This window comes from Phyllostomus hastatus, unplaced genomic scaffold, assembly GCF_019186645.2.
Source record: "Phyllostomus hastatus isolate PE091 unplaced genomic scaffold, TTU_PhHast_1.1 phas_contig_80, whole genome shotgun sequence".
Lineage (NCBI taxonomy): Eukaryota > Metazoa > Chordata > Mammalia > Chiroptera > Phyllostomidae > Phyllostomus > Phyllostomus hastatus.
Window position 1 is genome coordinate 26,696,492 of NW_025333960.1, and position 26,967 is coordinate 26,723,458.

The 26,967-nt window shown below is 42.5% G+C and overlaps 1 protein-coding gene across 2 annotated transcripts in view; it reads left to right on the forward strand.

Moving 5' to 3' along the window:
- The window catches only part of DSG2 (desmoglein 2), a 37,087-nt gene extending 19,610 nt beyond the window's left edge, over positions 1–17,477 (forward strand). For both annotated transcript variants that reach the window (XM_045850124.1, XM_045850122.1), the window contains exons 9-15: positions 2,625–2,890; positions 5,671–5,813; positions 6,110–6,337; positions 8,789–9,016; positions 11,499–11,620; positions 12,798–13,145; positions 14,706–17,477. In XM_045850124.1, coding sequence (XP_045706080.1) covers positions 2,625–2,890; positions 5,671–5,813; positions 6,110–6,337; positions 8,789–9,016; positions 11,499–11,620; positions 12,798–13,145; positions 14,706–15,758 — 2,388 coding nt within the window. In that variant the 3' untranslated portion in view covers positions 15,759–17,477. The remainder of the gene's footprint in view (positions 1–2,624; positions 2,891–5,670; positions 5,814–6,109; positions 6,338–8,788; positions 9,017–11,498; positions 11,621–12,797; positions 13,146–14,705) is intronic.
- The last annotated feature ends 9,490 nt before the right edge of the window (positions 17,478–26,967 follow it).

Below are 26,967 nucleotides of genomic sequence, written 5' to 3' on the forward strand. Positions count from 1 at the left end.
TGCAGGTTTGATTCCCAGTCACCGCACATGCCTGGTTTGCAGGTTCAGTCCCCAGCTGGGATGAATACAGAAGGCAACCATTTGATGTTTCTCTCCTTCTCTTTCTCCCTCCCTCCCCACCCTCCAAATCAAAAACAAAAATTTCTTAAAAAGCAGTAAAATTAGTATTAAAACAGCAGCCACAAGAATTGAGAATTTCAAATTTACTGTCTCGATTATATAAAAAAAAATTTACCAAATTATAAGGGCAATAATCAGGTCCCTTTGAAAAGTTAGACAAAGAAGAAATACAAAGAGCTAATACAGATCTAAAAAGATACCCAACATGATTAGTCATTAGAAAAAATTAAAATTAAAATTTCATGAGATGCCACAGCACACCTGTTAGAATGGCTCTAATCAAAAAATTGACAACACGAAGTATCAGCAAGGATATGGAGAGACTAGAATTCTTACATATTGCTCATGGAAACAAAATGGTATAGCTAAAGTCGCTGTTTTCTTAAATATTAAGCGTAAACAGTTAGTGACCAAACTATTTAATACTAAGTATCCACCCAAGAAAAATAGCACAAAAACTTGTATGCAGATGTTCATAGCAGCTATTTATACTAGTTAAAAACTGAAATAACAATCCAATGTCCATCAACTGAGAAGTAGATAAAATGTTGTGGATCCATAAAATGGAATACTATTGAGCAATAAAAAGGGGTGAAGTACTAGTACATGCTACAACATGGATGAACCGCTAAAACATTTTGTGTAAGAAGCAAGACCAAAATTCTACATACTGTATGCTTTCATTTATGCAAAATTTCTAGAAAAGGCAAAACAGTAGATAATAGAAAGCAGACCAGGGATTACTGAGAGCTGAGGGTGTCAATAGTGATTGACTGCAAACAGGCACAAAGGGACTTTAGGGGTGAGGGGAAATACTCTAAAACTGGAAGGTAATGATGTTTGCAAAACTACATAGGGTTACTGGAAATCACCATGCTGTACACTTTGCATGGAGAAATTTCACTGAAGGTAAATTATACTTCAATAAAAAGTAAAGGAGAATAGATACTTTGAGCTGTGGAAATAGAGATAGTAAATCATCACATGAAAAACAGTCTCAGCTTTGTTAACAAATGAGTTTAAGATCTTCGGTACTGCTAAAAATGGCAAAATGGACATGATAAACATGTTGACAATTATAAAAAATAGCCATATATGCCCTTATACATTGCTTTTGATGATGAAAATGTTCCCCCCCTCTTTGGATCATTATGGCTATGTACAGAAAACTGCGAAATGGTTTGGGTTGGCCCTGAACCTGGCTCATTTATTTCAAGGTTGTCTTGACCTTCCATGGTCTTTGAATGCTAATGACATTTGTCTGGAAGATTTAATTTCTTATCCAGTATACATGATGCCATCAAAACAAGCATGCTAAGTACAAGAGCATCCTAAAAAAAAAAAAATTCACAAGGACTCTATAATCACAAAGCATGTTTTCTTTAGTCATTTTCTACTCTGTTCTTGTCCCAATACCATGGTGACCCATACAAAAGAGGGGTGGGGGAAGTTATTACCCATCTATAACACTACTGAGAGGAACACAAATTTCATAATAAATCATCTAAAAACAAAGGTGAACTGTAATTCATGTAAACTCATGTAATGTAGTTAATGTTATACTAGTAGAGAAACCAGCAATAAGTCAGTGCATCTAAATGGCCAGGGCTACTAGAAGTAAAAAGTAACTGAACTTAATAAACATTGACTTTTTTAGTAGTAAAATATAGCTCAACAGAGGAAACATAATTTGTATAAAAATGTTCAGAGCACTATAAATTAAATTGCAAATAGCCTGAATGCCTAACAATAGAATGACTAGGTAAAGTAAGTATATCTAAATAATAGAAAACTATAGAAATATTTTTAAAAGAAAATAAATAACATAAAATCACTATACAGTGACAAAGTGAATAAAATGTACTTTATACCACAACTCACAAAGAACAATATTTGGAGCGAGGTCCATCTTTTAAGACATAACAGCAAACCAGATATTAATGGACATTATGCTAAAAAGCAGGGGGGCGGGGGGGGGTAGGTTTTTTGTTAAAATGTGTGGAAAACCCCTCGGCTTAAGAAGGGTAAACATGCCCTTCCCACGGGAGGCTTCAGATCTTACGTGTGCCGACGTGCAGTGAATGTGTCGGGGGCGGAGCCTACGGTGCCACCACCGTTTCTACAGCCCTTTCAGCAGAACAAACCCAGGAAACACTTTACGGAATATTAACTTATATTAAATGTCCATTAACTTGTTTTCATTAAGTAAAGAAATCACTTCAAGTTGTTAAAATAAATGTTTTTTTTCCAGTGGTTTTGCCCTTTAAAAAATAAATTGGGATGTTTCATAATCATCCTTAACAGTTACGATATCAAATTGACAGACATAATTGCATGTAATTGTCATCAGTGAGTTGGAGTACTCAGTGCTGCCCCATTCCCCATCTGTTACATTGTTATGTCTAACATTAAAAGCACATGTGTGCGCATGTGTACATGCTCTATGTGTGTGTTCTAGTTGTTTTCTCTTTTGAAAGAGGTCCCTTTGATTTTTGCCTTCCTAGGAATTAGATTATGAAAAAATGAAGCATCTTGACTTTAGCATTATTGTCACAAATAAAGCACCTTTCCACAAATCCGTTAAGAATAAATATAAGCCAACACCCATTCCCATCAAAGTCAAGGTGAAGGACGTGAAAGAAGGCATCCATTTTAAAAGCAGCACCATCTCAGTTCGTACTAGCGAGAGCATGGACAGATCAAGCCAAAGCATGATAATCGGAAAATTTCAAGCCTTTGACGAAGACACTGGAAAACCAGCCCATGCAAAGTAAGAAACAGTGATGACCATATTTCCTCATTCTGAATTACTTTAAATGCTTGTTTTCAAAAAATCGTAATGAAATTTGAATATTTCACTTCTTTTCACCCAGCATTCTTCTTCCCTAAAGGTCTATAGATTAAATTTCCCCAGACCGTATTTCCTCTGCAGCCTGAGTGCCAGACTGGGTTCCCCACCTCAAAAAGTTCTGGCTAGCAAAGGCTGAAAAACTTTCTAAAATCTGTTTCATTTCCTAAAAGAGTACTCGAGGTAAGAAAGTAGCAAATTTTATTGCAAGTTCCACTTGATACTAGTTTGGTTAAAAGAAATAGTTGCCTAATGTGTTTTAATATGGAGAAACTAGTTTCATTTGCACATAAATCTTAGAAATAACTCCTTATTTAAACCATGCCATTTGGTTCAGGGACTGATGAACCTTTTATGCTTGTCTTGGTCGTGGTGACCTCTACTCAGATACAGGTGTTGAGGACCTACTAGATGCCACCACTATGCTGAAAGGGACTGGACTGTGCCCTCTCTCTAGTGACACCTTAGTTTAAATTTTCTAAGTAAATTTGCATCTTAGATTACAGAGCCACGCATGCCATGGAAGAACAGCCCCACAGAACTATTATTTACTGAACTCAGTTACAGTGATTATGGCTGAATTTAAAGAAGCCCCGCCTGCCACCCAGACGCACAGTCAGAGTTGTTTGGTTGCTTATCTGTGCTGACGCCTGGGTAAGGACACTTACTACAGTGTCCCTGGGTGCCAACACTTCACATCGTGTCGACTGTAGCAAGAATAGGAATGTGAACATGAAGAAGCTTTTCAACAATCTCTTTCCTTTTTTTTAGTGACTGCTTTTAATGGAATTCATCTTCCAATAGTAGCAAGTAGCCTTTTCCCAAAATAACATTAACAAACAATCGCCACTGTTTTCTGCAGTGTCTTAGTGACCAGCCTGCTGCTTCTGCGTTTAACAGTCCAGTTTTTGCTTTCATGGCTCTAACCCGAACAAGGCAGTCCCTCACTGCTGGATTATTTCTCACTGCCGTCTACTTTGAGGCTTATCCATTCTAATTAATTATCCTGTAGTGATACTGTGGCTGTTTACTGAAACTTCTGTTCCCACCTAACTATTTAATTTTAGATGCTGTTTTTATTAAGAGTGATGAATATATCAAAAGTTATGTTCTGCCTGGAAAAATCATGAACCACATCTCTTTACTTTTTTAATTCTTTACCAGGCCATTGAAGAACTTTAGAATGAGAAGGATCTCAAAGATCAATTCAAACCTGCTGTGTTACACATAAGGAATGGGATGCACAGCCAAGTTAAATAATGTTCTGATGTTTCCCTAACAAATTAGTGGTTGCTATTTAGAAATGCTGACAAGAACAGCAGAAGAATTATTTCCTTAACTTTGTCATAACTTACTATTTTACTGATTATTCATATGCATCAATTGCTTGTAGATATTTGGCATACATGAGCTGCCATCCGACTTTGAATGGCATCTTATTTTTATCATAGAGAAGAACAGAAACTTCCTTAAATGAGGCCACATGTGAAATGTGATCCTTATCACTAAGACTCTGCCTCTATTATTTTTTTAAACATTTTTTAAAGATTTTATTTTATTTTTATTTTTAGAGAGGGAAGGGAGGGAGATAGGGAGAGAGAGAGAAACATCAATGTGCGGTTGCTGGGGGTCATGGTCTGCAACCCAGACATGTACCCTGACTGGGAATCGAACCTGCGACACTTTGGTTCACAGCCCGCGCTCAATCCACTGACCTACACCAGCCAGGGCTTGCCTCTATTATTATAAGTACGAATGTGGGAACCACTGATGGCAACAGAGTCCAGGCTTTATAATTCCAAATGTGAAGTTCAGAAACACTCATGAAAATCCAAATGTATTATCACTTACTGGTATAAATATTAAAAGGCAGAAAATTTAGTTAAAGTGTACAGTGGCATTTTTTAAAGAGCACCATAAACAAATATTGCTATAAACTAGCCACTCAATATACCTAAACAGTCATTTAATAGAAAATAAATTATCAATCTGGTTGATTGAACCAGTTGCTCATATGTTTGGCTTATAATTTGGATATTTAAACTCAATGGTATTGAATTACATACATTTCTGAAGGCATGATATTTATCTTACCATTCCCAAACTTAATTCCTTCCAAATCATTCTTGCTTTGAGGCAAGAAGCCCAGAAATCTCTTCATCAGCATTGTTTTTACATTTAACCATTTCTAACTGAAGGAATATTGCTCTCAATAATTAACAATATTCCAAAATGTTCAAGTACTCCCATTTTAAGGCAGCCATTGATTTTTAAAATCGGTATTTTAAAATACTGGTAACATGCCAATAAACAACAGAATGTAAGACTACTTTTATCCACTGAGTCTTGTTGAGTACTAAGTTATTCTCCAAAGGTTTACCCCAAATTTAAGGGAGACTAAATTGAAAGCTGTAAGACAGACCACAGAGTAACTTGCAGCCCTCCTAGCTTAGTAAGCAAGGGATGGTCACCCTGACACGGATGTCATGAGTGTGTTACAGGATTAAGGAAGGTTCCCAAGTAAGAGTGATATGCACTAAAGAGAGGCACTTTTAGGCTGGTTTCAAGAAATTAAAAACATTCCAAACTAATACTGGTAACAACAATTTATACAGTGAAGCAAAAATTAAACTTGAAAGAGTTTTAAATGTTAGAGATTCACTATTTATCCATAATTCAAAATTAATTTTGTTTTATAACAGATATGTCAAATTGGAAGACAGAGACAATTGGGTCTCCGTGGATTCTGTCACATCTGAAATTAAACTTGTAAAAATTCCTGATTTTGAATCCAGATATGTCCAAAATGGTACATACACTGTGAAGATTTTGGCTATTTCAGAAGGTAAGTTATGAAATAGGTATTTTTCTTGACTGGATGTATTTTGCTATTATTTTCCAACATTAGAGACCTTCTTTTTGATTTTACAGAAAAACCAAATCTGTCCAATGGATAAACCTTCACATTTCTACTTATTTAATGGACTAAAAGACATCGCTTAATCTGAATATGAAAACATATCTAGGATAGGAAGGGTCCTAATTCATTACTGCCCTTCTCACCCAAATGGCAAAAGAATTCAAACTATGTTTGTTACTAGCAACATAACCAGAATATACGTATTTTTTCTTATCTTTAAGACTCTCCTAGAAAAACCATCACTGGCACTGTTGTCATCACAGTGGAAGACATCAATGACAACTGCCCCACACTGGTCAACCCGGTGCAGAATGTCTGCGAGGATGAGCAGTACGTGAACGTGACCGCGCAGGACCTGGATGGCTACCCGTACAGTGACCCTCTGACTTTCGTCCTCGTCGACCATCCCACCGGGAGGGCAGGAGAATGGAAAATTGTACACAGAGAAAGTAAGCAAAGTCATTGGACTACATATCTAAAATCTCTATAATATAGATTCCTTTATATTATATTTTCAATACAGTTTTTCAGGGGGATTATAAAATGAGGTTTTAAACGCTTGGGCATAGTGTCTTGTATCTGGCTGTCATAAATAGCCCATTTGGAACAACAAAAGAGAGAAGAAAAACAACCTAATGTCTTAAAGATAGTTGGGTGTTTTCTAAATTGCTCTTGAAGATGTTGTTTGTGTCCCATAAGCTGAGGAGTACCTTGTCTGTCCAGGCAAACAATCAAGAGTAGGTGCCTTTTAAAACAAAAATCTTGAAGTATGATGAGAATTTCATGAAAAATGACATTTATTGCCCTAGCTGGTGTGATTCAATGGACTGAGCACCCAGCCTGAGAACTGAAAGGTCGTCAGTCCGATTCCCAGTCAGGGCACATGCCTGGGTTGTGGCTGGGTCCCCAGTTGGGAGTTTGTGAGAGGCGACCAATTGAAAGTCATCTGATGGTTGTATCTCTCAAACATTGATGTTTCTCTCCCTCTCTTTCTCCCTACCTTCCCTTCTCTCTAAAAGTAAATAAATAATATCTTTTAAAAAAACTAATCACATTTATTGATTACTTATCATGTACAAGGCACTCTGCTACCCCTTCATATGCATTATCTTGTTTAATTCTTACTCCATAACATCATTCCCTCTTTATGGCTGAGGAAACCTTGACTTAACTAGAGCTAAATAGCTTGTTCAAGGTCATAGGCTGGTGTGTCACAGACACAGCATTAAGAAGGGTCTGTCTGACCCCTCCATGCCAGATGGCCACGTGCAGATACCCATCTCGTGGGCATATCTGCCTTCTTGATGCCGGCCTTTGGGTGCCCTTCAGGGTGGTTTTAAATGTACAAAAACCTGTCCAAAAGGCTATTTTTTTCTAAACAATTTGTGTTCATTTCTGAAAAGTCTCATTTATAATACCCAAGTTTTTCTCTTTTTTTATTCAAAGTTTTTCTTAATTTATGATTTTATTGTTATTTTAAGTCTAACAATTTTTGCAATCACTTTAAATGGCTTTTAATAATGTTAAAGTTGGTGATGGGTACCATGGGGATTAATTATGCTCTTCTCTCTATTATTGTCTGTTTAAATTACCTTAATAACTTTTTTAAGAAATTATAAAATAAAGGACATGCAGTAGAATGTCATTTAACTTGCCACTTGTTTGTCACTGTATTCCAGTACATAAAACAATTCCTAGCATTTGGCAAACCACACACATTTGTTAAGATTAATCCTCATGAAAGTAAGGCATGTCCAAATCCTATCCTTTGCAGTTGACCCGCACATTTGGAGTGTCGGGATCAATTTTAGCCAGCACACGGCGTGAATTCAACAGAGCAGCTAAGCAGCGTTCAACCAGTGCTTGTGGGCTGGCCGGGCGCCAGGAGCAGCCCGTCCCGCGCTGCAGGGGCTGTGGTGTGGCCCACGGGCCACAGTTCCTTGCCTGCTCACTCACCCCAACTCTGGAGGGCCCTCCTGGGCTGGAAGTGGACCCTGGTGGCCATGAAGCGAGACAGGGTACAGTGGCAGCTTGTTAGGGATGTGATCCAGCGTTTTGAGAGGAGGGGCTTCAAGCTGGAGGGGATGAAGACGCTTTGGGTCTGGGAAGGCCCCAGTGTGGTCTGCACCTCAAGTGCCATGTAGGACCCACTGGTTCAACTGAGGCTGCCCCAGGCACCATCCTCCAGGGAGACTTCAGCTTCCACATCAGTAGAAACAGCATTCCTGCCAGCAACTCCGTGGAGGGAGCCCAGACGGAGACCCAGCTGTGGTTCCAGAGCAGTGACCTGGTGGATTGGACAGATGAAGCCCCCCGTGGCCTGTACCCAGCCTGAGCCTCAGGCTGCCCTTCTGCCCCGGCCCAGGGCAGCTAAACCAACTTTATGTGCTTTTTGGTATCCTAAGCCAGCAAGAGAACAGACCAAATCTTTTTTTATATAAAGAGTTTTTTTTAAGATTTTATTTATTTATTTTTAGAGAGTGAAGGGAGGGAGATAGAGAGAAACATCAATGTGCGGTTGCTGGGGGTCATGGCCTGCAACCCAGGCATGTACCCTGACTGGGAATCGAACCTGTGATGCTTTGGTTCACAGCCCGCGCTCAATCCACTGAGCTACGCCAGCCAGGGCCCCAGACCAAATCTTTTCCATACCAAAATGCCAGACCACCTTTGGGGTGTCTCCAAAATTGGGTAGTTTAACCTGCCCTGCAGGGGAGACATTAAAATTCATTGTGGCATGCAAAAAAAAAAAAAAAAAAACCCCAGAGAGAGGGAGAGCAGTTAAGAAAGAAGAAATGTTCTAACTGGAGCTAATTATTATGAGCCGTTAATGTTTTTATAATTTAATCTTGCCTCTACCTTGGTAATCACTCATTTTTCTTTGCCTCTTACCACTATAGGTACCAGTGTACTGCTACAACAAAGTGAACGAAAGCTTGGGAAAAGTGAAATTCAGTTCCTGATTTCTGATAACCAGGGTTTCAGTTGCCCTGAAGCGCAGACCCTTAAACTCACGGTTTGCAAGTGCCTGGATGGCAGTGGCTGTGTGGAAGCGCTGCATGAAAGCTACTTTGGCCTGGGGCCTGCAGCAATCGCCCTAATAATTTTTGCAATTCTGCTCTTGCTACGTAAGTATTTTTAAAGCCAGTCTTTGGCTCTGTTAGTAATTAAGGGCTCGACTAGTGTTTAGTTACCTTAGCTGTTATTGACTTCTTTACAGTTACTGCTCACCCCACTGGAACACTTGAGGCTGAGAAGGGAAACAAGAATTGATCACGGATAAATTCACTGAAGTTGGTTATAGCGCTCCTCAGAACTTTGTTATAAAAATGTGTTATTTCCTCATTTAAATAACCAAGGTTATTGTGAATGATCTTCCGCCACCTTTTAACACAGACCTTGTTGGTGTCCCCATTTTTTTTGTTTTTCTTTTTATTGATTGATTTTAGAGAGAGAGAAGGAGAGAGAAACATCAGCTTGTTGTTCTACTTATTTGTTTATGCATTCATTGATTGCTTCTTGTATGTGCCTTGACCAGAGATCAAACCTGCAACATTGGCATGTCAGGATAATGCTCTAACCAACTGAGCTACCTAGCCAGGGCTAAATTTTTTTTTTATTAAAACATTTTTTTAAGTTACAGTCTACATTCAATAATATTTTGTGTTAGTTTCAGGTGGAGAGCATAGTGGTTAGACAATCATTTACATTACAAAGTGTTCCCCCTAATATTTCCAGCACGCTCCTGGCACCGAGTGTAGTCATTACAATATTATTGACTCTGTTTCCTGTGCTGCACGTTACACCCCCGTGACTATTCTGTGACTCCCAGTCTGTACTTTTCAGTCCTTCCCCCTTCTTCACCCATCCCCCCAGCCTTCCTCCCCTCTGGCAACCATCCGTCTGTTCTCTGGATCTGTGAGTCCATTTCTGTTTTGTTTATTCATTTATATTGTTCTTCAGGTTCTACATATAAGTGAAATCATGTGGTACTTGTCTTTCTCTGACTGACTTACTTCACTTAATCAGTGCCCCCATTTCGATAATCTCTGCGAGGGAGGAATGTTGTCTCTAGTGTCCAGTGCCTAGAACAAGCCTTGCCCACAGGAGGCGCTCAGACCTGGTTTGCTGCATGAATTTGGATTATGGATACAACGTTATTTTATGAACTTATTTTATGTTCATTGATCTTTGCTTTGCACATTCAACTTGTCAGAGCCACCCTCCCCCGCCCCATATACTCTGTTGGGTTTGCCCTTCACCTGAGCCAACAGTAGTGAGACCTCTGAGTGCATCCATGCCCCCTCACAGTGACAGCCAGTCCTGCCTGCCCTGCATGTTCTCCAAAGACCTCAGGTTCCCTTTCATGAAAGAACACAGGACTGCAGCCTGGGGTCACGTGGCCAACACTCCACTTGACCACTGAGCATGGGCGGAGGACCATCTTCGAGGTAGCCCCAGCTCTCTGTGACAGAGGAAGAGCTGATTAAAGCCATCAGCAGATGTGCAGTTGAATGCACAGCACTCAACAATGTACAGTGTACTTTTATACCGTCTTTCTACTTTATGATACAGGCACAGAACAGCAAACTACTTGTCTCAGCTTCCCAAGTTTGCAGGGAGGTCCTGGAGCTGGGGCTGCATCTTTTATGTGGGGATTCCTTACACCACCTTCTCATCGCACATTCCCCAGGGCCTTTTGGGTATTTGTCACGTGGTACACACTTGATAAATGTTTGTTGAATTTGTGTAAATATTGGATTGCCACAAGCTGATTTTAGTCTTTTCATTATTCACAGTAGTTGTGACTGTGTTGTCAACGATTGTGCATAAAGAGTCTAGGGGGTAGTCACTTCGTCACTGGAAGATGCCAAATGGGAGTGGCAATAAAACCTGTTGTGATTTGGGGCCCACTGCTTGCAGGGTGTAGTTAATTCTATACTACCCGGATCCAGAGGCCAACACTGGCCTTCACTTCCTCCTGGAGGTAGAATCAAATTTAAGGAGGGAGCTCTGAGATTGGACTGAACTCTAGATCTATTCTAAGGGTTTTACTATAGAATTGTTTTAGCAAATAGTCAACTTGTACCTCAGTGAGTCAGCCTTTTGCCAAAATCTACTGTCGGATTAACTGGTAAAGAATAGAAGTTCCAGTGCGCTTGAACATAGGAAAATGTTTCTACCCTGAGGAGCTTTTGATTTTTTTAACACATAAATATTTTTATTTTGGATAGTGAATATTCTCATATTAAAAATTAAAGTGGTTTAAAAAGACAAAAAGTTTAACCTTTAAGTTGGTTTTGATGGTTTGGATACTATCGAATTCAGTCTTGGTGTCCCACCCAGTAACCACGCTCAGCCTCTTAATAAGGGACAAGGCCTCTGAACCTGCCCAACTCCCTCATCCTGCCTGTCGACTTTGGTGTGCTGCCCCCAGACAAGCAGGTGAGGTCGGATCGGGGTGAAGAAAAGAAAAATAGAAATAATGCTGTAGTAAGTGAAGGCTGAACTCTAGGAAGTGATACGCAAATTGCAAAATTATATAACATACATTTTTTTTTAAAGTTCAGGACTCACCTTTTATTTGTGTTTAATTTTGTTTTGTTCCAGTTGTACCCCTTCTTCTGCTGATGTGCCATTGTGGAAAGAGTGCCAAAGGCTTTGCCCCCATTCCTGGCACCATAGAGATGCTACATCCTTGGAATAATGAAGGGGCGCCACCGGAAGACAAGGTCAGATAATCAGATATCAGTGGAAGTTGTCTCCTTTTCTTATTTTAAACAGGCCTTGGGAAGTGTTTCTAACATTTTAGGTCATGAGAGAGTCAAGTGGGCCTTACAGATTTCATTCACATGCCTTTGAGTAAAACCTATTTTGTGCTTGTTGCCAGGGCAGAGTTGAGGTGGTGTTGCTGTTCTGTGACAGGTCTCATGTTGCAGAGAATGCAAAGCAAAAGTTAGAAAGAGCAAGAGTATGTAGAGATTTAGGATGAAAATATTTATTATTAACAGTATTTCAAAACCAGGTATTTCTGCATTTTCACTTCCCTTAATACATAGGGTTGGCAGAGGTATGCCCACCACCCATAACAGTTGTAAAAGATCACAAAATCCCCTGTTCTACCTGCATAACAACCACCTCCCACTGTCTCTTTACTGCATCTTCACCCTGGGTCTCTCATCACCATCTGTAGTGAGCATCATATCTCATAGGATGTGATCAGCACCAAGTGTCAGAGAACTCAGAATAACAGTGGCTTAAATATATATATGGGCGGTCCAAGACCATCATGCTGATTTCATATGGCCGCAGGCTTCTTTTTCCTCGTTGTTCCTCCATGGATGAGTTCCATTCTCTGCTGTCTTCATGCTCCAGACAGGCACTGCCTGCTGTGCCCACATTCCAAAAAGTCGATAGGAGAAAAGTGAAGATCCGCTCTTGAAGAACACGTCCCAAAACGTGCATTCTCCATTTCTACTCTGCTTGAACTCACACTAACTAGAACTTCGTTGGGTGGCAATTTCTAGAGGCAATCGAGTCTTAAAAGTATAGTTTACATTTGGGATGAACATGCATCCAGTTAGACAAAAAATAACAATTGTATAACCAAAAAGAAGACATTAAACGCCAGAGGAAAGTTGAAATACAATTGGTGCCAATAGAATAAATGAGCCAAGTCTATATTTAAATAACTTGTTTTCCTTTTGGATGATAATCATCTAACAAAACAGGAAGGTAGAATGGCTCTTCAGAAGCCACAAACAGAAGTCAGTCAACCCAAAGCAGTTTCCCTAATTTGCTTCTGCGGAAATAGCTTATTCCCATCGTATACCCACTTAGCTCAGATGCTACAAACGTGCTGACCCTTCATCCTTCCAGCTCAGTTCTCAACTGTATTTGCCCTCACAGGTGGTGCCATCGCTTCTGACGGCAGATCACAGAGAGAGTGTAGCAGTGGGCAGTGGCGCAAGAGGTGGAGTAGGGGCTGGAGCAGTCAAGGAGTCCACCGTGAAAGGGAGTAGCTCGGCTTCCTTTACCAGAGTGCAGCATGACATGTCCGAGGTGGATGGGAGGTGGGAAGAACACCGAAGCCACCTTTCTGGGGGTGCCACCCAAGTGACAGGAACAGCAGGAGCTGTCATAGGCGGTGAAACCATAAGGACCACAAGAACCACGGGGGCTTTCAGAGACATGGCCGGAGCTCGAGCAGCTGCTACTGCAGTGAACGAGGAATTCTTAAGAAGTTATTTCATTGAGGTAAGTGTTGGTTTTTAGGTACAAGGGGAAAAAACATTTATATGCTAATGTGGTACTTTTAGGGTGATCATTGGCCTCAGATCTGGATAGGACTTTGGGGTTTTTTTGTTTATGTTTATGAGAATGCTTACAGTTAATGAGGGAAGAGAGATATGACCCCACAATCTGACTTCTCACAAAGGCTTTTTTCACATTCATGTTTTTGCCTCCGAATGCATTTCTGCTCTTCATTCCAAGAGGCAGAGAGAGCAGACTGTACCTGGGAAGCTACCATCCTTGGGGTGCAGGGAACATAGCAACATAGAATCTTGCAGTGGTTCCTAAAGCCGCTGCCTTTTTTGCACTCCGATTTCATTGGCCAGAGCAAGTCACATGGACCAAGCCGGATGACAGTGGGGCAGAAAGTATAATCTCTCCCCAGACTTTAAATATGAGACCTAAAAAACACAGTCTGTGATGTCCATTTAAGTGTTGTCTTCTGAATGAGAGCATTTGGCTTCTCTGTGGAGGTGGTTCATAAAAAATTAGGAGGAAAGTTGCAGGAAAGATGATCGGTTACAGTCTGGAAGCTCACTTCCAGAATTAAGAATTAGGAGCAGAACTGGGTGCCTTTCTTGAGAACAAAGCCCATGTGTCCCATGGGCAGAGTCGGAGTGACACTCATCTGGAGGATACTTAAGAGAAGTAAGGTGATGTCTTCCACGGAGGCCAGTTTATTTCTGTCCTCTCTCCCCTAAATGGTTACACATTACTGGAGTGCTTTCCCACTTTCTCTTTCCTTCTACGTCCTTCTCTTCATGTCATCTGCCTGCCCCCTAAGTATTAACTTGACCAGGAGAAAGGGATAGGTCAGTGTCAGGAGGGGAAACCACTTAGCCTCCCCTTTCTGTTTCCCTGCACAGCTCCATTCTGGTGCCCTCTTTGTTGTATCCTGATACGTTTTTCCTCTCTGCTCCAACCCTGCTCTAGGCAGCCTTGGTTATGTATGCATGTGCGGCTTTTAATTCAGAAAGTGTTTCAAACTGATCAGAAAATAGGCAAGAAGAGAAATTTTGAACTCCCGCGTACTCTTTACCCAGGTGACCCAAACATTAGCACCTAGAGCCACATTGTCCCACCCCATCCTCTGGTCTCACACACACACACACATGCACGTGGGCACTCGCATGTTCTCTCACACGACCACAGCACAGTGAGCAAACTTAGAGATGTAGCAGTGACACATCCAAACTGCGGTGTACCCAGACAACCATGATGACGTCTTACGTAGCGTTTGTTTTTCCTGTCCAGGGCCCAGCCCAGCGTCCTGCGTCTCATTTAGTTGTGACATTTTAATCTCTTTTAATCTGGATCAGTCTCCTCTCAGCCTTTCTTATCTTTTACAATATTAATATTTTTAAGGCAGCTGGCAGCCATGTCATAGAATGTCCTTCAGTTTGGGTTTCTCTGATGTCTCCTTGCATTTAGACTCAGGCTGTGCATTTCGCCCAGGAATATTGCCTTGTTCTTCAGTGAAGGTGTGTCACCAATCATATGCCTCTGTTTTTATTTCCATTTTAGAAAGCTGCCTGTTGTACTGAAGAAGATGACAATCACACAGCCAAAGATTGCCTTCTGGTTTATTCTCAGGAAGAAACTGAGTCTCCACATGGTTCCATTGGTTGTTGCAGTTTCATTGAAGGAGAGCTAGATGACCACTTCTTGAATGATTTAGGGTTTAAGTTCAAGACACTAGCTGAAGTTTGCTTGGGTCAAAAAATAGATATGGATGTGGAAATGGAGCAGAGGCCAATACCTGAGAGAGAAACAGCTTCACATACACTCTCCGAGCAAACACATACACTCTCTGAGCAAACACATACACTCTCCGAGCAAACAAAGGTTAATTCACAGAATACCTACTCCTCTGGTAGTGGCTTCCAAGTTCCAAAACATTTGCATGAAGCTAATGCAGAGCAAATAACTCAGGAAGTAGTCACTGAAAGGTCTGTGTCTTCTAAGCAGGGTCAAAAGGTAGCTACACAGCTCCCTAATTCATTGGCTTCTGGTAGTGTCATAGTGACAGAAACCTTTGCCACAGGCTCCACTGTGCCACCACCAAGCACTGTGATCCTGGGCCCCAGACAGCCGCAGGGACTTATTGTGACGGAGCGGGTGTATGCCCCAGCTGCTACCTTGGTAGACCAGCATTATGCTAATGAGGGTAATGTCATGGTTACTGAGAGGGTTGTGCAGCCTAATGGGGGCCTGTCTGGTCCTCTGGAAGGCACTCCGCACCTGCCGGATGGGCGTTATGTTATGGTCAGGGAGAGAGAGAGCTTCCTTACTGCCAGCTCAGGTGTGCAGCCCACTCTGGCCACATCCAGTGCAGCAGCAGGGCAAAACGTGACGGTTACAGAAAGGGTGCTAACACCCGCTTCCACCCTGCAATCCAGTTACCCGGCTGCTGCTGAAACCTCCATGACGGCCAGAAAGACCGTGGTTTCTGGAGCTGGAGTCCCTGGCCCTCTGCCAAATTTCAGTTTCGAGGAATCTGGGCGTTCTAGCTCTACTGTAACCACGTCGTCCACCAGAGTCTCCAAGCACAGCACAGTGCAGCATTCTTTCTCCTAAATGGTCAGCCACAGTCGGACCCAGAGCTGAACAAGCAGTGAGTGAGTTCATGTTTTCAATGGACCTGCCTTTCCTTGCTGCTTACAGACATAAGAGGTACATACACAAAAGTAAAACCTTCTCAGCCACTGGCAGACATGGACCTTGCTCAGCATCCAGGAGAGTACTTCAGAAATACCCTTGGACTTCCCGAGGGCGCCACCATGACGCTGTGTCTTAAGTGCCTTTCGGTGAGTTGTGGCCACACAATATTCACAAAGCAAGTTAAACAGAGAGTAAGCCTGGCTTCTAAGGATTTCCCAGCACAATACAGAGCGCCCAGTTCCCCAGCCATACAGTAGAGCAATCACGAAGCCTTCGGGGCCTCGGCGCACCGTGCCAGCGTTGCACGTTGCTCTTCTCAGCCCGTTGTTACCGCACCAGCAGCTCGTCAGCACTCATTTATTCAAAGACACAGACACAGTTCGGGTGATGCTGCACTTGTTTTCCTCAAGACCAGAGGCCTTCCGGTCTGTGTGAGGGTGATCGAATTTTGGAACATTGATTTGGTAAAAACACATATGTTTCTGTGCATGTAACTGTGTGTGTTGTGTGACCTTAGAAATAACATATCCTCCCTTTGTCTCAATAATGAGAATACTGAGTATTTCCAAGTCAGTTGAATAATCCAGGGGAAAATTCATAAATATAAAATCACTTTTTATAGTAATACTATACTATTTATAAAACCTCAGGATATATTCTCATTTTGTACAGCTAAATTGACCACTAGACCATATACACTGTGAGAAGAACCATGCTTATTTCAATGCTGTTATTAATCCTCAGTGTCTAACATGGATGCCAAAGCAGTAGTTGTAGAATTAAACTGGATGATGGAAGCCATTCTCTTTAATTTACAATTTCAAAACATGGAAAGACCTTATCACTTCTGTAATGATGAGTTTGAAATTATGATTTTACTCTATGTCTCAAACTTAACACATCAAATATGTAATCAATGTGAATTTGTATGTCACCCTTGCCCCTTTCTGAAGTGATTTGGGTGTTTTGACCAAATAGATTTTATTTCTATTGCTCCTTGAAAAAAGAACTTATTTCAAGTTGCAAAGTATATGTGCCTATGAGTAACAATTTATATAAATATTCTTCACAACAAAATAATTTTCATAGATTTTAAATACTGTGTAATTTTGTGAGTTTTCCAAATATTTTGCTTAGGGAATGGAATCTTTAAAAATTTATTTTTATAGCACATTTATAGAAATATTGTTGACTTGAATTGTGTAATGTAAAATATTGATACTTTTTGCTCCCACAGACTGTGAGTAAAAGACAAATATTTTCAGATATCATAAGTCCGTGGCCAAAGTGAAGGTCCTTCTTCCATCTAAATTTTGTGCTCTCTACTTAGTAAGTGTTGTTAGTTTCTTCTCAGTGTAGACTTAGTAGTTGCACTTTGCCAGGAATGCAGCAGGAATGGCACCACTGTGTGAAAGGTAAAAATGACAGTACTTCGAACAAAACGTAGTCTTAAGCTTCCTGGAGCAGCCTTGAAAACTCTAGCCTGTCAAATGTGTCTCATGAAATCACATTTTCTAAATGATTTCTTTGTTCCCAAAAAGATGATTTGTATTCGTTTTTACATTCATTCCTGGAAAAAACTATATTTGTGTGTCATCAAAATATTTAAATTAAAAAAAATGACCTTTAGAGCAACTCTTTGCCCGTATCTTTTTATTGCTCTGTCCTGTTTTACAAGGAATGTAGCTGGTGCTCGAGAGCCAGGGGTCACGTCCTGAGGGCAGGTGCCGGGTGGACCTGAGTATTTTAATTAGAACTGCTGATGTGCAGCTCAGCCAGCCCCTTGGGGGAGCACATTCCCCTTCCTAAGCAGGGTAGAACATAAGAAGACCCAGTTAAATTTGAGTTTCAGGTCAATATCGAGTAGGTTTTTACAGTGTAAGTATGTCCCTTAGTAAAGAGTTGTCTGTAGCCTGGAATTCAGATTTAACTGGGTGCTCTATTTCTGTTTGCCAAGTCTGGCAACTTTGTTCTTAAGAGACCGAAGTTGACTTCCTGTCCAGAATGTAACACAGGAGGTACCTGTAGGACCGACTGCAGAGAGCTTGCATGTCTGACCCAAAAAGATAAAATCATGAAATTCAACCAATGTTGAAGGGCTGTTTTAGCTGCTTGTCATAGTTTACAGGGGCAAAGATCAAAGTTCCTGGCTGTGCCATGATGTCACGTTAATAAATGTCGACACTGGCACACCGAGACACCCTCCGGCATTAAGACAGTGCTGCACTGCTGTGAGCCCGGGGCTTCCCCGGGTAGCACATGGGGGCAACGTTTGATTTCATGAACCTGCCGACCATATTCCAATCATCGCTACATCAAAATTTATACAAGAAAACACTGCTTATCAAGTATTGCCTAGAAATCATGTATTTCAGATAACTTTCAGATAATTAACTCTTTAACATCTCAAAATTTCTTGGTTTCGTTAAGTATAGTTCATATCCTCTCCATCATTACTACTTGTTTTCTCTACTTTGTTTTCATTAAAGAGGGATGTTAAAATCTCCAACATTGTGGCTTTGCCCATTGCTCCATTAAGTGTTTTGAAACATGTTATACCTGTGTTATTAGGCACAAACACATTTAGGATTATTGTGTGTTCCCCCCAGAAGTGGCCCTTGTATCATTGTGTAATGTCTCTGTCTCTCTCTGGTTATATTCTCGGTGTTGAAATCAACATCACCACACCAGCTTTCTCATGCCTAGTGTTTATGTGTCTCTGATCTTCTTACTCTGCACCAGTCTGTGCCTTTGGAATGTGTTCCTTGTAAATATCTAGATAGGTCTTGCCTTCTGGTCCACTATAACAATCTCTGATATTTCCCGGAAGGTTTTAATCTACTTAACAGCAGCTATTCCTGTGGGTGAGTTCAAGCCTACCACCTTCGTCTGTGTTCTCTCACGGTCCCATCTGTTCTTTCACTTCTCTGCTCCTGTCCTGCCTGCCTCCGTGTGTTGTGTCTTCTAGGTTCCACTGTAACTGCTCTGCTGACCTTTTAACCCTACCTCCTTGTGTTCATTCTGTAACTGGTGGTTCTTGTTACGGAAATGTAATCAAGAACAAAATCTCCTGCCCACCTAGAAAGATGACACAAACATAGAGAAAACAATTTTATTATTGAATACACATTAAACCAGAATGATACATGCATCACAGACACCTCATACAGAAATGGCAAAGATAAAAATCTCACATTTTTGTATAGCCAGGAAGATACAGCCATTATACATCTGTTCACACCAAGATACGTGAGAAACTGTCCTCAGACGAGACTTCCTAGGACCGTAGCTCATCATAAATTCACCTGGCAGTTGGGGAGGTTATTGTGTGTGCTGACTGCCTTTATCCAAAGAGATAATGAAACAAACATCTAGTAATGTGTGGGTCACCAGCCAGCAGTGATCACGGAACACTGTGGATGGCTCGTAAACACCTACTTCCCTGAAAATTCAATGCATCCTACGACATGCCCGAGAAAGAGTACAGGGTTGTCGGCCCTTACCTGGGCTGTTAGCGCACAAATCCACAAGCGCGCAAATCCACCCGAAGTTGATGCGTTGTCCACAGCGACGGCTCGTAGCCGCTGGTTCCAAGTGGTCTCGAACGGGGTCCCACACTTCTGTGGTCCCGAATCGCTGCCCCACATTGGGCGCCAGCTGATGCGTGGGTCCCCGGCCAGCAGTGACCATGGAACGCTGTGGATGGCTCGACGAGAAACACGCGAGAAAAAACATGCACAGAGACAAACTAGTTTCTGTGGGGAAGTAGGGACGAAATGGCCACCCCCCCCCGCAGTGGGGAACGCGCCGATTTACCGTCCATACCTGCTTTTATTGGGCTCATTTTGCATAATAATTCAGGTAAAGTACAGTACTCATTAGGGGGAAGTAAGGAACCATAGAAAACAAGGAACTCTGCCGGTCTATTTTCAGTCGGGATCAAAGAGCTGTAAGACTTTGAGGAACAAACTAACTTCCTCCTTGGACCCCTCTCATTCAACTGAGAGCATTCTAAACAAAGAAGGTTTCACAGTAATTTACATATTCTTTCTTAGGCCTGATCACCCGGGGAACCCGCCCTTTTCAGCACAGGGCTGTACCACCCTGTCATTGTTTCAGGCTTAGGTGGAGCACGGGAACTAAGGCAACCAAGAGATAAGGAGATTTTCTCCCAGACAATGAGAACTCAGGCTATGTCAAAGCCGAGGAGTGAGGGTCCATTGCCCCCTTTTGCTGCAGCCCCCCAAGTCCTTCTTTTGGGGGGCCTCCCAAAGTGATCGTGCCTGTCTTAGGTCATTCCCCTCTTGGGGAATCTTACCCGTCTTTGGCTAACCGACCAAGATTTTGGGGGTTCAGTTATGAATAAAGCAGCAGAAGCAGCATTCCTGCCAGGGAGATAAGCTTTTGTCTCCTTGCTGGCTTACGGTTCCAAGGGCATTCCCTTAGCCTTAGCCTAGGTGAGGGTTTCAGCTTCTGATACCAGTCAGGGCGGTTCCCAACAGTCTAGTATCTCTGTGACAGGAGGCTGGCCACAGTTTGGGTCCAGGCAACCATGAAGAAGAGAGAGGGTGCGATCTCCCTTGATGTTCAAAGAGATGAGCCTCAGGCCTTCGAGAAAGACATTCCATCTTGTAAATCTGGCAGTTTTAAAAAGGTGTGTGGACCATCTGAAAGAGGCAGAGAAAGAACAATTACAAGGCTTTTTTTGCTTTTTTGTTTTTTTTTTTAACAAAACACTAAGACGGGAGAGGGGAAGGAAATTCTCCCTTTGTCACCAGGAAAAGAAAAATTTTTCCTATTTTAGATTTGTTCTTACACTCTACGGCAGTGATTTTCAAATTTTTTCATCCCACAGCATACATAAACTATTAAAATTCTGTAGCACACCAAAAAATATATTTTTGCCAATCTGACAAAAAAAAGGTATAACTTTGATTTGTTCACACTGACGGCTCTTGTGCTGGCTGTTATCATTCCTGTATGTGACAGTCTGAGGGAACAGAGGGCAGTGTCCCTGACTAAACAGTGGGGCACCGCACGCTGTAGAAGTTCCCGCAGCACCCGGCCGAAAACCGCTGCTCCGGGGCTACGCTCTGTGTGGTAAGCGGTGGCCCGCTGGACAGCACAAATACGGGCCATTTCCACCACTATGGAAAGATGTATTTTTGGCAACATAGCTGTGGAAATTATACTATGTAACTTTAATATCACAGCCTACCTTTACGTATTCTATTTCACCAAAACTCTACGTAAATCTTGAACATCTGCTTTGTGGACCTTGCTGTCATTAGGTCCCTGATCCTCACACCCATGTTCTAACCAAGTGGCCCTCCAGCGTCGCCTCCCTTCCCCCACACCTTCCAGCAGAGTCCCACCCCACCCTCCACCCACTGGCTTTAGTGTGTTATTGGCATGAATATTCTAAAACCTGTATCAAGTCCAGTTCTAAGTCTAAATGGACTCATTGGTCAGATAACAGACCCCCCCCCACCAACTCCCCACCAACCCAGGAGCCAACTTGAAATATGATATGAGGAATGTGGACCTCAGCTAAAAATCCAGATAGGCCCTCGGCCCCAGGTTTCCCATGTGCCTCCTCTTATCCACGCTCCACGCCTGTGCACCCCGCTCCACGCCCCAGGAGCTAGTCCTTTATCGGTTGCTTCACCGGGTGTCAGAGCCCTCGGGCCTCTAGTCGGGCTTGGCCAGTGGGAGGCATTGGCTGCAGATTGGTGAGAAGGAGACAGATCAGGTCGGCTGTTTCTTCTCGTGTCCCTCTCTGCGGGCCACTCTCTAAACAGCAGCTCCCTCTCTGAGGTCCAGGACCTCCTAGCTCTCCATGCTCAGGGAGGCCTGTTGGTGGTGGCTGCCCCCCTCCCCCGACCGCTGCCAGCCTGAGTCCAGCACCAGGACCACCCCTTGAGCTCAGCTTTTGTAAATGATCCACTGAACTCCTCACTTCTACCTGCTTCCTCTGGACCATCACTGACACCAGCATTCAGTTTCTAAATAATGAATCATTTGTACAAATCATAAGAACTCCCCCTCTGAAAATCTCACTGTATTAGCCCCTGGTTGGTGTGGCTCAGCTGGTTGGGCATTGTCCCACAAACCAAAAGGTCATAGGTTAGATCCCTGATCAGGGCACATGCCTGCGTTGCAGCTTCAGTCCCCGCACCTACTAAAGGCAACCAATTGATGATTCTGTCCCTCTTTTTCTCCCTACATTTCCCTCTCTCTAAACTCAAAAGTAAAATAATTTTTTAAAAATCCCGTTGTGTTAACTTGCTCTGGCTGCCATACAAAGTGTCACCGACTGGGTGGCTCAAACAAGACATTCACTTTCTTACAATTCTGGAGGCTAGAATTTCAAGTGTAAGGTGTTGACAGAGCTGGTTTCTTCTGAGGCCTCTCTGTCTGGCTCCCAGATGCCCCTCTTCCCCCAGTACCTTCTCATGGCCTTCCTCCCAGCGTCATCTATGCCCAACTTCCTCCTCCATCCTGACAACCTCATTTTAACTTAATTACCTCCATAAACAACTTAGCCCCATATATAGTCAGATTCTAAAGTACTTGGTGGTTAGAATTTCAACTCATCACTTTGAGGAAACAACTTAGCCCATAATAATACCCAGTACACACACAGACTGAGCTTGAAAAGCTGTGCTACTTTTTTCCCCGTGAAAGTCATGAATTTTTTGTCCAACTATTTGATTAATAATGTACATTACTTTTCACAGTAACGACAATTAACCTGGGTTGAAAGCAGCCTGAATGAGGAGCCTGTAGCTCCAACGAGCCTTCAGAGGAACCTCAAAGGTGACCGAAGCGAAAGCACAGCTGGTGGCGTGACCCCTGAATCGTGGGCCTGGGGACTGCTGGCAGCAGCAAAGGTCCCCAGCTCACCTTTCCTGTCCTGTGGCCCAAGGCTGACCTTAGGATGGGACCTGGGTGCCCAGCTTCCCCTCCTCTGCTGCTTTCAGCATCTTCTAGCAGAAAGTTTGGTGTCACAATCCTCTTGAGTTGGGCCCTACTGGAGCAACCTCGAGGTGTGTCAGTCACTGCAGTTGTACCTGGATTTTATTCTCAGGGAAAACACCATAGCTTATGCAAGATTCAAATTGATACCATGTTCAATACCACACCATAGGGGGAAGTGAATTGGGTGTAGCCCTTGGGAATACTGCTATGGAAAAATGGGGACATGCACAAAATACAATCATAAAATCTTCTAAATATGCTCCTGCTAGCTGAAGCCCAAGTTGAGTTGCTTTAGCAGTAAACTATGTGAACATTGACCTGTTCATGTTCCTCCACATGCAGATCCTCTGAATGACAGAAATATATGGAACAACAGAAGCACAGGTATCTAAACCTCGGCACTTCCCCAAACCATGGACTCTGGGGCATGGGAGTGAGTGTTATATGCTCTCTGGCCACCAGATGGTACTGTGTACCCAGCAAAAGATGCAAGGTCCACCTGTATCAAAGCTAGGAAAGAAAAAAACGAAGCAATTTAAGTAAGTTCATAAGCAAGGGAAACTCACAAAGGCAATATTTACCTTTGCCAACTGCCTTTGCTAAGTGAGTTTCTCCCAGACACAGTGTAATATGCTTTGGGACTGCCTGGAAAATGATGTCCAAATTATGGAAGTTTAATAGAATCTGCTCCTCTCCTAGCAAAATACAAACGTCTTTCTGAAGGTCAGAAATGCTGCACTTTGGTGGAAATGATCCTGGCTTGTGGCTTTCCAGATAACACACTCAGCCTGGTGTGGGCTGATTTTAAGAACAGACGTTGACTTTTCCTGCTGAACTAAATTCAATGAAGCAAACATTTGTGCAGAGCAGTTCAGTGGCTTCAAATTTCTTCCAAGATGAATAAACTTGCCCTCCAGGGTCCAGCACAGTAGCATAGGCGGTAGCTACAAACACGGTAGTCTGAAAACCAATACAACCGATAATAAACAACATTGAAGAGAGAAAATGCCAAGGCTGCTTGGAAGATGAATTTCTAGATGAGGTCCCAGATGTGGAATATCTAAGAAGTGTCAGAGAGGTGGGCTTTCCATGAAGAGTGAAGACTACGTGAATGTGGATCAGCTTGATAGAGACGTCACACAGGTGAGAGCACCAGTATTTGAAAAGTGGGGGTCCTGGATGCAGTGTAGGGTATGGATGAGGAGGTGGGTGCAGACCACAGGCTAACGCTGGGGGAGCAGAGTCTAGTCAATAGAGAGCCCCTGAAAAATCCCGAGCAGGACCATCTGACCATCAGGTTTTGGGAAGGAATCCTCAGGCTGTCCTGAAGAGTGGGCTGCAGGCAGGAAATTCTGAAGGAAGAGAGCAGGAGAAAGTGGGAGGTAACTCCAACCCCTGTGAATGTTAAATATTAACCTCTTATTTTTTTCCTCTGGCTCTTCATTGATTTCTGCATGGACCAGTGCCTTTTTCCTTGCTGTCAAGTAAATTTTAAATGCTATGTCAATAAGGACACCAAACCAGCAGAAAAGTAGATACAGTTATGGCAAAAATGTTTCCCTAAACAAAATTGGAATATAGCATTTGGCAAAATGCTATATTCTTTTTTTCTGACCTGTGAATTTATTTGTATAAAAAGTGTTACTAAGTCAAGCAATCAAAATAATATTGAGTCACTTGCTCAATGAATCCCTTACATTTAAAAATAATAAACGTACTTGAAATTAGACTACTTCAGAAAACTGTTAACATATGTTTGCCCCCATGAAAGCTTGATTTCACTGTGGCGTCCCTTGTGAAATTACCAGCTTTCTGAACCAAGAACATTGTCTTAATTCATCCCTTATTCTCAGTACATAAAACAACGCTTTATAGGTGGCAGGTACTCAATTACTCTTTGTTGTCGTGGAACTGCCCTTAAAGTAAGCAGAACTATTGAAATTAACTGAATGGCATGCCTTGTGTCACTGGACATTTCCCCCCACGTTCTGTTGGGAAACTTCATATACAAGCAAATCTGAACAAATTCTCAGTGAACGTCCATACTCCCATCACCTGCCTTCCAACACTGTCATTTTACCGCGATGGCTTTATCACGTGTCTACCTGCCCACCCATTTGTCTATCTGTCCATCAATCCATCTTAACTTTTTATGAATTTCAAATAAAAGTATAGCCTGAAACACACTCTCCCCTCAAATACGTCAGTGCACATATCTTTAGAGTTTAGGATGCGCTTACATTGTATCTCTGAGATGAAATCATGTACAATGAAATGGTGCCCTGGAAAGAAGCATTGAGTTGGAAGTGGATACAGAAGGAAAAAACACATGAAGCGTTCTCCCCATGTCTCTGAGAGCAGCTACATCCACGGCTTAGAGATAGGCGGGGATTCATGTTTTCCCAAGGAATGGGCTTTTTCATCCAGAGGAGTCCCTTGCAAATGAATAGAAATAAAACACACATGCAGTCTGGAGCATTCTCAGAAAGGACAGTATCATCCATGTTTTTCTTGCTATATCAGGGAGTAAAGTCTTAAAAATTCAGTTTAGAGATCCACCATCAACATCTGGGATGAAATAGAGATGAAGACAAACAGGATTTCCCCCTCTCCCATACGCCAGTAATATCTGGCTTTAAGTATCAATCAAGGGGCTAGGAAAGAGAAGCAGGGTGAACTGAGAAAAACTATAAAAGAAGTAGAAGGAACATCACGAGAAACCAATTCTCCAGTTCTTATCCCCCCGACCCTAACACGGCCCTGGGCATGGGGAATGAAGAGCGCCTGCTACCACATACAGCCTGTGACAATCGAGTGGTTCTCAAAGATCACCAGACTCTGCAACTTGGCTACTAAGATTTCACCTCAAGAGATAATATTATAATTATGACCAGATAGTTGTTCATCACAGAATTGTTTATCATGTAAAAATTGTAAGCAGCAGGTTACTGATAGAGCTCATTAAAAATCAGCTCTGTGCAATGCTACATGTGGGTTAAAGAGGCACTTTCAAGTTACCAGACGGCAAGACTCCTGAACTGTTTTAGTAATTGCATGGATACGTGGGAACATGGACTAGTGCATCCGTCCGAGCTTCCTGACTGCATCAGCCACAGCTGGCTCCATGGCCCACTTTTCTGAAGAGCAAAGGTAGAGCTCACAGGGGTGTGGTTCCAGGGCACACCCTGCCAGCTGCAGCTTTCAGGCACAGTGGCCTTTCTCACTCAGTGGTCCCTGCCCTGGTCAAAAACTGTTGTGACTGCGATCAGTCTGGAAGGGAGGAAAATAAACATGCATTTCCCTTTAGGAAAATACAACAGAGAAAGGATAGTGGTGGTGATAAAAATAGCATGTGATGTTTCCTGGGCACCGTGTAGGGTCAGGCACTATGCTAACTAAGCTTGTGTCATCCTATTGTCTGTCTTTATCTTCACCCCAATCCTAGAAATACATCCTATTGTTATCTCCCATTTTTATGGGGGAGTAAGCTGTGGGTTATGGCAGGTATGCCATACATCCAGCCCGGTGACCTGTCCCGTGCCTCCTCCGCCATCAGACACGCAGCCCTGGCCAAAGAAAGGACAGCAGGAAGAAGAGACAGGCCAAGAGTGAGGGGTGCTTCAGGACAGCAGAAAACCATTTATCATTTCCTCTATCTTTGGATTTGTTGGGACAGGAAGAGGCTCTGTAAACACAATTCAAGAGCCAAAGACACAGAAGAGGATTGTTCTGCTCCCCCTCTAAAATACCCTAAATTATTTTTTCATCACCGCAAACAAAAGCACAGGGCAGAAATTTCCGTTCACCTGTGATCTATGATGGACTAATCTTCTTAGCGGTCCCTTAGCAACGAGCAACAAACAAGGCCCGCGAAGCCTGGCGGAGGAGCCCTGCTTCTCAAAGAGCACAGTTACCACCTGGCACAGCCAACAGCCCCGAGGCTTGCAGGGTTTTAAAGGCCAGGTAAAGCTGTTGTTGGCTTGGTTTGATTTCTTTTTCCTTTAGTGCAAAACAAGTTTTCTTTGTTTTGGGGGTTTATAAAAAACTCAGGTGGTTTTGAAACAGACCAGATTGTGGACAGTGGGGAGAGTCCCCAGTTCGCTCGCTCGGTGTCTGAAGCCTGGAGAGACCGCAGCCTCTGCCG